Source organism: Gymnodraco acuticeps, unplaced genomic scaffold, assembly GCF_902827175.1.
Source record: "Gymnodraco acuticeps unplaced genomic scaffold, fGymAcu1.1, whole genome shotgun sequence".
NCBI classification, from domain to species: Eukaryota; Metazoa; Chordata; class Actinopteri; order Perciformes; family Bathydraconidae; genus Gymnodraco; species Gymnodraco acuticeps.
In genome coordinates, this window is record NW_022991244.1 from 1,770,531 (window position 1) to 1,784,049 (window position 13,519).

General features: G+C 39.9%; 1 protein-coding gene across 2 annotated transcripts; it reads left to right on the forward strand.

Moving 5' to 3' along the window:
• The first annotated feature begins 1,494 nt into the window (after nt 1-1,494).
• On the forward strand, nt 1,495-12,847 carry LOC117561943 (rac GTPase-activating protein 1-like). Of its 2 annotated transcripts, none has more exons than XM_034239678.1 (17): nt 1,495-1,685; nt 2,050-2,146; nt 2,655-2,857; nt 3,283-3,437; nt 3,818-3,887; nt 3,998-4,051; nt 4,229-4,306; nt 4,453-4,567; nt 4,656-4,807; nt 6,595-6,759; nt 6,843-6,938; nt 7,115-7,313; nt 7,453-7,558; nt 9,500-9,632; nt 10,029-10,140; nt 10,301-10,409; nt 11,379-12,847. In XM_034239678.1, exons 2-17 carry the CDS (start codon nt 2,065-2,067, stop codon nt 11,452-11,454), a joined length of 1,905 nt encoding a protein of 634 aa, XP_034095569.1. In that variant the 5' UTR covers nt 1,495-1,685; nt 2,050-2,064; the 3' UTR covers nt 11,455-12,847. The 2 variants fall into 2 exon arrangements, with proteins under 2 accessions (XP_034095569.1, XP_034095568.1); XM_034239677.1 differs by having other exon boundaries at nt 1,502-1,685; nt 2,047-2,146; nt 11,379-11,464.
• The last annotated feature ends 672 nt before the right edge of the window (nt 12,848-13,519 follow it).

The window sequence follows — 13,519 nt, forward strand, 5'->3', positions numbered from 1 at the left end:
TATGACCCCCATTATTCCCTACTCTAAGAGGATGTTAGAAGTCTTGAAGCTGCTATCCGTTCAATAATTAATAATGAATTGGACAGTTGAGAGAGATATTACAATTGGAAAAACAAATGACAAAATCAATGTTTAATAAATTATACATATTAAATACGCTCACACATATTAAATACGCTCACACTACTATACGTCTATACCTTTGTATTTTCATGTTCCGATTAACCCAGCTTCCCCAAATGTCTTTCTTTTTGGTATCTATATACGCCGGGATCCGGAGTCATGGATGATCCTGCGGTCCTGTGTCCTGGATCTTGAGTCGTGGCTGTGGTCCTGGATCATAGGTCCTGGATGGATATCCTCGTGGATTCATCTTCCTATTATAGACACATGCATTTCCAAACATTTGGACTACCTATGTTGCAAATGTATTATCTTTTCAATTTACACACGGCATCTATTGCACGTCTGTCCATTCTGGGAGAGGGATCCCTCCTCTGTTGCTCTCCCTGAGGTTTCTCCCATTTTTCCCTTTAAATTGTGGGTTTTCTCTGGGAGTTTTTCCTTGTACGATGTGAGGGTCTAAGGACAGAGGGTGTCGTATTGTCATACTGATATTCTGTACACACTGTGAAGACCACTGAGACAAATGTAACATTTGTGATATTGGGCTATATAAATAAACATTGATTGATTGACTACTAATTGACTAAAATGTTGTATATTCATTTATGTTTGTACAGACAACTTTGGGTGAATGCAAGGTAAGACTCCTGAGGTCGTCTGTCATAATAATATAGGCCTATATAATGTCCTTTAACCAGAGGTGGAAGAAGTAATCAGATCTTGTACTTGAGTAAAAATAGAACTCCCAGGGTGTAATGTACATGTCCTGCAATCAAAATGTAAAAGTACAACATTATTAGCATCAAAATGTACTTACCAAACGTACGAAAAGAAGAAGTACTCGTGCATATTGGCCCATTTCAGAATATAATATATCATATTTTTTTTAATGTAATTATTAATTAATCAAAGCTGGTAAAGGTGCAGCCAACTTCAGTTACTTTGTATACTGCAGGGTAGATGTTAAATTTGACTGGGTGTAACTTAAGTCTTATTAAATTGTTGATTATATTTGACATCATTTATCCAATTCGGCAAAGTAACTAAAGTATTAAATACATGTAGTAAAAGTACACGATTTACCTCTTAATTGAAGTGGGGTAGAAGTCAAAAGTAGTACTTAAGTTGAGTACAAGTCCCTCAAAATTGTAACTAAATGCAATACTTGAGTAGATCTACTTTGCATCCCTATGCATAAAACCCACTATTTTATAAGGCTAACATCTAGTGAATAATACCCCTACCCTACATTCCTCAGTCCCACAGGGGATCCTTTGAGGTTGGGAACCAGAGGACGCTGCTGCATTTATGGCCATTACGCCCTGCAGTACCACCTCTAAAACCGTTGGAGGCGATAAAGCTCACCAACCTCCTCCAAGCCAGCGCACGAAGAAGAAAAGCGGCGCTGATTTTTGAACTCTTGAAAGAATGTTCAAACTTTATCAGACAGGTGTGGCTCTGCTGCTGGAGAGGGAACAAACCATTTAACCTCTGATTTTAACATCGGACGTTTTTACATTACATGTCAGCCACATTCTCATAGAAACACAATCGCACAGGTAAGTGTCTTTTTTGAGTTTTGACCAACGTGACGATAGTTAGCTAAGTCAACACACACTTGTTATGTTAATGTTAGCAGCCCGATAGCTTACTTACTGTTCATATCTAGCGAAGTGCATAGTTGTTTTGAATACAGTGCCGGTTATGTTATAGCGAACGCTTCGACATAAGTAGCTAACAACAAGAATGTGTTTTTCTTTAGCACAGGGCTAGAGCTAATGTAGGGGTGTTTCACTTCTCATGTTTGAATGTTAACCTACTGACATGTGAGTAACGTTACATGGTTGACACACAGCAACAACATAAATAGGTTAGCATTAACTGGAGTTATCATATACCTGTTTCTCTCTACTCCCTAAGTAGCAACAGAGAGACACGATGGAGTCTGTGGTGAACCTGAACAACCAGTTCCAGAGCCTCAGAGCCCAGGTGGAGGGCATGCAAGAGGGCATTGAACCACGTAAGTTATTTCCACACTTTGTTTTGGTATTTGCCACCTCTGAAGAATGCTGTAATTGAAACACAATGGAGCCTAGTAAGGCTGTTCCGCTATAGCATGGTGCTAACTTTAGAAGGCTAGTATTGGGTGCAGTTGCCGTACTGTGTGAAGAGCTTCTGCTTTAGTAAATACAAGCGGCCAGACCCACTACTACAGAGAGCTGTGGATACTGATGGTGCCTGACACAAAAGGGGGTTGAAATGGCTATTGGGGCGTTGTCCTAATTTCCATTTCAATAGTCCATATAATGCCACTCATTTCCATTTTAAATAACATAAAAGAAATGTCACTTTACAGCAGAGCCCACTGTCTTTTGTCTTTTGGTGCTCTGCTTCGAGGTCATTTGCATATTTCCCACTGCAAACCAAATTGTTTTTTAGAGAGCTTGAACACATAACAGCAACAGAGGGAAAAAGTATATTGTGCATGACAGCAATACCACAATGTCCTTTTCTGTTGTGTTATTCAGAGTTCCTCCAGATGGCATCAAACTTTGAGGAGTGCCGGAAGAAGTGGAAGCGGTCAGGCGACGAGCTGGTTTCCACTAAGGAGGTGCTTGCTAAAACAGAGACTGAAAGGGGAGCCCTGGAGGTCAAACTGAAGCATGCCCGCAACCAAGTGGATGTGGAGATCCGCCGGCGGCAGAAAGCTGAGGCAATCTACGAGAAGCTGGTTTGTGCAACTACAATACTTATAAGTCATACAGTGTTTCCCCTACCATTGTCTTGGAGGGGTGCTGCGCCCCGCCAACGGAGCCCCACTGAAATTGAAGGTGTAAAAAAAAACAAAAAAATTATAATTTTATAATTAAAAAAACAAATATCCCAATGTAGGACCCCCCCAAAGCAGTAAACCTAGGGAGGGGAAACACTGTCACATAACTAAGTAATTGCTTATTGGAGAAATGGGTAATTAGAAAAGTGAAAATCTTTAATCTTTTCTTCAGATAATGCCATCGGTGACTACGCTATGTAAAGCTCACCTTGCTGGTCACTGCATGAATATTTTTACTAATGGTTGTTTGTTGGAATAATGAACCTTTATCTCTACATTCATTGGTTTCTTTTTAATTTCCTGTTTGTTTGTGGGTGTAACAGGAACGTCAGCTACAGCTGATCCGAGAGCTGCTGATATCAGAAAACAACGGTAACAGTGTCCACCTGAGTGAGGAGCAGCGCTCCGCCCTGGCCTTCCTCAGTTCCCACTCCCAGGCAGCACAGGCTGCTAAAGCCAACCTCAACTCCAGTCGAAGGTCAGTCCCTCCTCCTCTGGTTCTAAAACAGCCAGAGGAGCACCATTAACAGTGCACTGTACTGACTCTCTCCATTTTCAAATCTCGTCTCAAAACATATCTCTACACACTGGCATATCCACCCTGATCACATCACACGTCCTCTATTTTTCAGTTTTTATTGATGGATCCCTTATTATTATTATTATTATTATTATTATTATTATTATCCTCAGACAGTACTCATAGACAATATTAATGATTTTGTGTGTTCATCTAACTTCAGTGCCTCATCCTTTCTTGAACTTTTACTTAAATTAAGTGTACTGTACTCCTGGACTTTTTTTTGTTCGTCAACAAAATCTCTTAAGAATAATTTCTGACTTAAATCTATTTTACAGGTTAACTACCATTGACGAATCAGCTTCTTTGCTGTCAGACATCAGCTACGACCAAACAGACGACTCTCTGGTACATTCACCCACTTTCTTGGATTGTTGACTTTAAGGATCAGTTAGTAAGACAACATTGTCGATTAAGTTATTTAACCAGCATGTTCTATCTCTCCTCTTTGCCTCTAGGACTGGGATTCCTCTGTGATGAAGACTGTGAGATTGAGGAAGCGCCAGAAACGAGTGAGTCATTTCCTTAACTGCCTCCTGCATGCATTAACGATGAAGTCATCTTGACAAAACCTTTGAAAACATGTTTCTACACATCAGCACAGCATTTTATTGCTGTATAATTCTTATTTTCATCCGCCAATACATAAAAAGGTGTTTTTAAATGTTTATCTACATTTTAATCCACAGCGTTCCTCCAGAAAACTCTTAGAGGTTCCTCCACAGGCACTGAAGAAACCTCGCTCCTCTGGACGCACATCAGAAAGGGTACTGCTGACCCCTGCAGCTGAATGCATCATATAACACTAACACAAATAGCTTTTATTCTAAACAAACTCTTCCAATTTCCACCAGTTTGGTTTGACAGAGCATTAAACATATTTTATTTGTTTGTTTATTTTTTTATAATTCAGATGAATGAGTCTATAATTGCCAAAACCACCATCACTGTGCCGGTAAATGGCGGTGCTGTAGAAGCGGTCTCTACCATTGAAACCGTGCCGTACTGGACACGCAGCAGTAAGAGCGGTAAGAATATTTAAGATATTTGTATTGACTTTATGGGACCTTTACAACACCTTTTGGAGACTTTACTAACATGAGATGTTGCCTACAGTTGCTCCAGCATGGGGAGACACAACCACTACTGACCAATCAGAGACGGCCAGTGAGGCTCCCAGCACAGCAGTCTCAGATTACACCGCCAAGCTCCGAACCCCCAGAACTAACAACCGAGGAGGAAAGAAGCACCAGTTCATCGGAAAAACAGTAAGCCTGTATACTTTTTGTGTCTTTATTAACAATAGTGTTAATTTCAGCTATTTTTCAATTTAGTCTTAGTCCTGTGTCAAATGTCCTTGTTAGTTTTAGTCACCTTCATCCTGTTTTTATTTGGTCTAGTTTTAGTCGACTAAAAGTCTGAGCATTTTAGTCTTATTTTAGTCAAATATACTTTTTGTTAATGAAAACTGTTGACATTTTTGTATTTTTTAGTCATCATATTATATTCAACATTTCAGTCAAACTAGTCTAGCCAAAACCAATAATTTGTCATTTGTGTCAAACTTATTTAATAACAAGATTATATCTTATCCTTATTTGATGAAAAAAAGGATAAGATATAATCTTGTTATTAAATAAGTTTTAGCAAATTATTGGTTTGGTTTATTTGATGAAAACCACAGGTCGAATGATTAAGAATGCAGCTTTGCAGACTGCAGAGAGTATCTGGTCAGGTTTGTGGTGTTTTACCTGTGTTATGGCCACATTGCTTTCCTTCTGATAAAGCAATGCATTTGCTTTTTTTCTCCGCCTCATTGTAGCGAAAATGGGCCAAAATATCGCTCGTTTCTTTCTCCCAAGCAGTGGTGGCATTAGACTATTTCGTTGTTCGTCATTTTGACGGACAGGATCGTAAATGTACAGTCCAAATCCATTATTACCCGACGGGTCTGTACACAACTCGTCACTCACTCGCGCTGACAGGGACGGGGAGGGGTATTCGGTTAACGCGACCACTGCTCCCAAGCCCTGTTGTTGCCATTTTCCTTTCTATTAAATAAGGTTAGTTGGTTTGAGTCTTCCTGACAGTTCAGTGTTCCGCTGGCCCGGTGTAATTCAGACACACAACTGGTGCCCAGCCGCAGCACCGGAAATGGAACTGCTGGGGAAAAAAACTGACTCAGAGATGTAACGTTATCTTTGATAATATTTTGTTACGGCCCGACTCATAGGCTGCAACAAAGATGGGAGACCAGACCAGTAAAGTGTAACAAAAATCATATTTATTTACAATACCACAAAAACCAAAGGTCTTCAAAGAAACCTAAACGTGGAAGTCAGTTATCAGCAGTGTTGGAACTAACGCTGTTATTTTTGGCAGTAACTAGTACTCTAACGCATTACTTTTTAAATTCAGTAACTCAGTTACCGTTACTACATGGTGCGTTACTCCGTTAGTTTTTTTATATAGTCAACAGCCAGGCGAACAGAGATGAGAACTGTACTTAAGTACAGTACTTGAGTAAATGTACTTAGATACTTCCTGTGTCACATGCGGAGACGGGCTGTGGGCGTGTTTGTGTTGTTTACTAACAAGACTATCATGGCGGCGGCGGAGCTCAAGTCTAGTTTCTCCACCTGGAGATATTCTCACTATTTCACTTTTGTCGAGCACAAAGAAAAGAAAGTTTCTGTTAAATGTAAGTTGTGTCCTGGCGGGTCAAAGATCCTATCTACTGCCCAAACCAGTAATTCAAATCTCTTAAAACATCTGCAAAAACAACATGCTGGGACGAAGCTAGTAGCTAAGACCGGCACAGACACAGACTCATTCAACGCCTGCATGTTGATATCGTTACAGTTATTGTTTACTGACGTCGGTGCCGTCTCGTCATCGTCTCGACTTAGTCATTGAAAAAAAGAAACTATGACGAACATATCATAGTTTTAGTCAACGAAATTAACACAAATTAACAGTACAAGCTTCTTTACCTTGTTTAAGTATCACTACTTGACGTGTATATACTCATCTTTGTCACTTTTCCCTCACTAAGGTGATCAAGTCTGAGGTGTGCATACCATGTGGGAGAAAAACAAAGTTTGGGAAGATGTACCTGCGCTGCCAGGATTGTCGGCTTGTGACCCACCCAGAGTGTCGCGACAGTTGCCCCCTGCCCTGTAGCCCCACAGTGGCCAGCACTCAGATCAAGAACACAGAGGTACATTTAACGCATGTTACACTATTTTTTTCCTATTTTCTAATGCATTATATTTAGATACAACGTATGTACTCTGTGTGCAGAGCACCCTGGCTGACTTTGCTCCAGCCAGCTCCCCGAAGATCCCAGCGTTGGTTATCTACTGCATTAAGGAGATAGAACACAGAGGCCTACACGAGGTGAGACAGACAATATTAAAGTCCTTGTTTACTTGTCACCTCTGTGTTATGCTTTGATCCTTTTCCCCTTGTGCGATTACAATTGCTCTCTTAATTAGTAATCTCATTCAGCAGTACGGTATCACAGAAAGCCGGATAATGGGAGCTTGTTTCTTTTATCTCTTCCTTTGCCCCAGGTTGGCCTCTACAGAATCTCCGGCCAAGAGCGCCATGTGAAAGAGCTGAAGGAGAAGCTGATTAGAGGAAAGACTCTGCCTCCGCTTCACAAAGTGGAAGACATTAATGTCATCACAGGTGTCCTCAAAGACTTCCTTAGAAACCTCCCAGAGCCACTGCTCACCTTCCACCTCAACAAAGTCTTCATGGAAGCAGCCGGTGAGTTTCAGAGGCTTGTAGAAAGAAGACTGCTGTATGCCAGTGCTCTTGATTGGTCTGAATTTCTACACAATTGTATGCCTTTTTAAGTAAATGTTTCAATATTGATACTAAATGACTGGTGTTATTGATTTTGTAGAAATCCAGGATGATGGCAACAGTCTCGCCATGCTGTTCCAGGCCATCGGTGAGCTGCCACAGCCCAACCGAGACACTCTGGCCTGCCTGATGATCCATCTGCAGAAGTAATTTTCTCTACATTTTAGAAATGCTTAACTGGGATGGGACGCATACGAAATGCAAACGAACCGAATACGATATCAAAAAAGTATTCCGTTCACACGAGACCGCTCGGGAGCGCTGGAGACGCTGTAGTACATATGCCGGGGCCTGTAAGTGGCGCTGAACTTTCGCCACAAAATACACCAAAAGCAGCGAAGAAGACCCCCGAGCATGGTTGCCATGGTTGCCCTTCTGTTTATGCCCCTTGGTGGATTTAGCAACATGTAGTTCTCCATGTCCACTTGTTGCTGATGGTTGTGGTAGAGGAGCTGTAGATTTTGCGCTAACATCTGTAACATGGTCAGTAGCACTAGCAGTAGCTACTGACCATGCTACAGCAGTGAGCAGCAGAGGTGGGGCTATGGCTTCATCGTTATCAGGAGATTATCGTATAGGGCGTACACACGGAGCCGTTTGGCCCCCCAGAGCGTTCCGTTTGCAGATCTATCCACTAGGGCTGTCCCGAATACCATTTTTCGGGCTCTGGATATTCACTCATTACCAAATAAGGAGTATGTGGGAGTTCCCCTCGATTCCATTGGCTCTGACGGTTAGAAAGAGATGTCAATCATCAAAATCGACCAAGGGGGGCCAGAGATATGGAAAATCCACCCAAATGACCCCAGAAGTGGGTTTCTTTTGCTAAATCTCTCTAAAAAGTCATCAATCTTGATACAGGGTACTTATTATATGTTGTAGTTTGGATTCCTAAAGCTTTTAGTCTACCATCCCATCATTCAAGGGTGGTTTTCACTAGAAGTAATTTTTTTTTTTTTTGGACGGATACAATAATTTACATTTTTTTTTTTTACTGTGTTCAATCTGAATTTACTTTAAAAATAATAACATCTATATTGATTCTGACACTTCTACATACAACTCACAGATGTAACCTTGCTTTGAGAAAAAAAGATTATAAATGTAACCCTTTTTAGAAGGGAAGATATGGTCATTTGTTCTGGGAATGTCATTTTCAAGCCTTAGACCTGAAAAACAGGCTCGGGGCTTAACAGGTTAATGTAATTTGGCTTGGCTTCCTATTTATGGACATGCTTTTATTTTGAAGGAGAGTTAGCGCAGTTGACAGGAAGTTGTTGTTGCATTGGAAACAACGTAACGGAGAAAAGTAATATCTACATATAAAGACGGAGAAAGTAAACGATAACGTGTATGGTTAAGTGTTAGCACCCCCGAAGAGGCACAAGCTCTTACGTTGATATTGAAGATGTCAATAAATTCACGGAGAAAAAAACAAACAAAACGAATATCCGAATAACGAAATTGAAACCCGAATAGTACTCCAACGAACGAATATTCGGGTACAGACCTACTATCCACCTTGGGACCCGTTATCGTTTGCGGGGTCTGTTTCCGTTACGGCCTCATCTGAACGAACGGGGAAAGTATCGGATACAACCGTTTGCGTTCTCGTGTAAACGGCACCTTATAGTGTCTCATGATTAAAAATGACCACAGTAGGTTGATCATAGTGAGTTGCCATTACAGGGATAATCTTGTTCTTTTTTCACAAGTGGCTTCAAAATGTTGTGCAGCTTGTTGTGGTGAAAAATGGGCCCTGTTTTATTATTTATTCAGGGGAATCATATGACTTCTTTATTTAGTTTTGACTAATAAAGGATGGTCACAAAACAACATTGTGGGGCAATACAAAATATATGTTCTTTAACTAAATGTAAGGTAAAATAATCTCAGTGATTCCAAGAGTTTAAAGCATATCTGGATGATTAACGATGTCGTTTTTTCGTCAAAGATTATGGTTCCATAGAATGTTCTTATTGTCTCTTGCAAAGTCCTACCTCTGTAACCTCCTACATCTCTGCAGTACAGGTCATCTTTCATTTCAATTAGGACTGACATTTCCCTTCACCCTTTTTTCCCCCAAGGGTCTCCCAGTGTGTGGATACTAAGATGGATGTGAACAACCTGGCCAGAGTGTTCGGCCCAACTCTTGTGGGTCATGCTGTTCCTGAACCAGAACCAATGACCATCCTGCATGACACAAGCAGACAACCAAGGGTAAAGTGAACGAGAGTAAAGAATAACTGCTCTGACTACATTACATGGGGGGTCTGTGGCGCAGTGTGTGGTGTTCTGATCAGGGGAGCACAGGTTCAAACCCCACTGCATGTCGTTGTGTCCAAGACACTTCACCCCAAAATGCTCCTGTGGGGATTGCCCACAGTATTGAGTATGTAAGTCGCTTTGGATAAAAGCGTCTAACATGTAACGTATAATAATAATAATAATGAGACATTCACAGTCCACTGTTTATACAGCATCACAATGGTGAAATATATGGATTTTTGTGTGCTTTTGTTCACTTCAAGATCAGTGTTATTATGTAGAAATGTTATTTTATGTGATTTAAGAATGTTTGTGACTACACTTACTGGATTTACTTTGTCTTTCTAGGTTATGGAGCGCCTGTTCTCTATTCCAGCTGACTATTGGGGCCAGTTTGCTTATCCTGATTATACTGTCATCGACAGCTCTCACCAAACTGAAACTCCAGACCACCACCAAGGTAAATCATTGAAAAAGTGGATAGAAATAAGACATTGTGTTCTATTTAATTTAAACGTTTTATATGGTACACATGATACGACATTAAAGAGTATAACACTTTATTTGAGCAGTTGTACTCATCATCTTTGGATGACAAATGATCTTCAATGTTTCTGCAGTGAGCATATTGGGACCATTGACCACTCCAGAGCACCAGATGATGGCCAAAACCCCCTCCTCCAGCTCGCTGTCCCAGCGCATGAAGCAGACCCTCTCCAGCACCACCATGTAAGCTCACTCTTTCTCTCTCACGGATATCAGAGACAAAGTAGGGCTAGCTTTTTCAAATGTCACCTTGCCTAATCCAAGCAAGCCTGTAACCAATTATTTTGTTAATTATCATCTAGCTGCCTTTTTATTTTAAGTGAGAAAGTCCAAGTAGGTAATTCATTTGTCGACTGGATAACTAACTTTCTGATGTGAGGATGGTAAAAACTATGATTGGCACTAATATGACTATGAATGTACATTTTTTGCAAATAGAACATTTGGAATCACACCATTACTTATTACATTTCTCACCTCTCTCTTACAGGTAATTTACAGTTTTTATATTTCAAAGGGGCTTGTGAAACACATTTTAATTCCTTCTACATGAAATTATATTTTACACATTTCACCTTGACCTGTACAAAAGAACATAACAAAATGACTGATAGCGTAATTCAATTTGGCAGCTTCAGTTTCAGGGTCCTGGTATTACCTTTGCTGCTTCTCGTGGACATGTTATTGAACTGAGCTATCGTTAATGTTATTAGTAGCACCAGTGCTTTCCCTACTATGACAAGTCAAAATGTTCTGGAGGTCTAATTTGGCATAAGTGAAAACACCATCAATTTATTGGCTTGAATTATAAATAAAATGATCATGTAATATTGGTATTAACTTTATATAAAAAAAAGTTTAAAAACCGAGATCATGTTCACAATATTCCAAACTAAATTATTAATAATCATTTAGCATTCTGCTTTAAATTAATGAATGCATGTACGGGACAAAATGTTGTATACATTTCATAATCCAAGGTATTGTGTTAACAGTTTGACACAGAGGTTTTAAAGATCTGGTTAAATTATTTACAGTCAGATTAAGCTCCGGTTTTAGACTGAACCTCAAAACATTTGTCTTCACATTGCGATTGTTAAAATGACTTTCACTAAGCTTGACATTTTAACCCTTGTCCCCCTCATCTTTCAGATTTGGGAGCAAAAGCAAAGCGTCAGCTGCCTGTCATCGCCAGGGCAACTTCTTCGCCTCTCCACAGCTGAAGTAATGCTAAAGGAGAAAAAAAACACCACCCATATTGTACTTCTGGGATACCTACTGCAATAACTGAATATAGCCAATGTTCACATAATCATGTGGGAAAACTACTGTGTAATTTTTAGCATGTAACTTTTTTAGAACAGACTTTCTAATCAGATTTCTTCTTTGAAAAGATTTCCGCACAACTATGTTTTTATATCTTTGATTACTAATGATTTATTTTTTATACCAAAACTGTGGGACATCTATATGATTGTACGAGGTTTGAAGGCTTTGACCAAGCGACCGTTATCAACAATTCACGGATTGTGCTTTGTGTTTAACTCTTGGGTTTGATTCCCAAAGCTATGCATTCACTTGTGTGCGGCCATCTTTGAACCTGTGGTTGTAACCGCAGTGACGGGACGGGGCTCGAGCAAACGTGAAGCAAACAGTGGCATTGGACAAAAGAGGAAAGAAATGTTGTTATTGGCCAGTGTCTCTTTGTGTATTGGTATTGGTTGTCATTGTCCTGTAACTGATATCCTTTTTTTGTTTTCTTGATTTTAACATTTTGTTTTATATTTATATGATTGTGTCCTATGAAGTATAACAAACATGGCAATTTATATACTTTACTGCAATGTTAACACTGATACAGAATGGGAGTATTGTTGCATTTTGCACAGTCTGTGTAACAATCCAAGTAAATGTGTTTTCTACCTGTAAACACACGCCACAAGAGGCTGCTGTTGCACCACTTTTGATAGGCAAGCCCTAACCAATGATCTACTGTATATTATGCACAAAAAAGTCGGAGTTACTGACACTCATTACAATCAGCAGATAATTGGAAAACTGTAAATTATTCCTGTGACCTAGAACAGTTGAGTCAACATTTTTCTCTCTCACAAACAGAGGTCTGAGATTACATCTGTGTGGTCATCACAAACTAAAATCTGATGCTTCTTAAATGTTTTAATGTAAAAACTAATTTGCATGCGCTATCAGTATTTTAATCACTGTAGTTTTCTTACAGGAAGTGACACTTCCTCTGACTTTTTCCTAGCGTGCTGCTCTCACGGTCACGCTTCTTACAAGCTCCAGATTTCAGTGTGATGATGACATCCTTAAGTATGAGTTATTTAGAAGAGAAATATGTATGTTGATGAAACCAGATTCACAGTATTCAGTCATTAAAACCAAATATAATCATGATTTGCCTAACAATGAAGACGTTTGTGGTTGTACTCCAGTAATACTGCATGTGTTATACACTCTGATTCCATTATACCGTGTCTCTAATGTAGTTTAACTAATTCAGTAACTGTCACTAAAGATTTTGTGCAATGAATGTTAAACAAATAAGATCACACAAAAGTTCACAGCTGAGCTAAAGATAAAACATCAAACAACTGGTCCTTTTGTCTTGGCGTGTGTTCTTCATACATGTGCTCCAATGAACTCTGCTTAAATGAGGCCCTAGACTAGAGCATGTGAGGCATACATGTAGGCTTTGTTTTGCAATTAAATGAAAAAACACCTGAATATGGATTGGTGTTACCCTATTATTAACTGTGAGCAGTAGCTGCGCCAGGGTATTGCTGGGGTAGGCTACAGCCATACAAAGAAATGGCTTAGCCCCACCATGAAAAAGTATGTTAAAGTAAGCAAAATAAAGTCCGCCAACTCGCGCGGAGTAAATTGCACAGACAGCAGTTAGTAAGATTGATTTCAGTAGCCACTTGTCTGGAAATACCGAAGACCAGAAACGGTTTTGAAAACTTTTGTCACGTAGTGATCGTCTTCTTAATAGAACATCTTTGATAATGTCTTCTGGCATGAATCACGATAACGGCGTGGTGTTGTTGTAGGAAGTCCCGACGGAGAATACTTTTGCTGTAGTACATCTCTATATACATCGATCCAACATTATGTGTTGATAGAAATCAACACGTAATGAAATAAGACCCCACGGTTTGATGATTGATAGGTGTGTGGGCTGTCTTTCATTTTAACACACAGAACAATGGGGGCTATCCACCCTTATCCACAATGTAAAGTAATTGGCACAGCCCCTTCTCTCTGTGAGG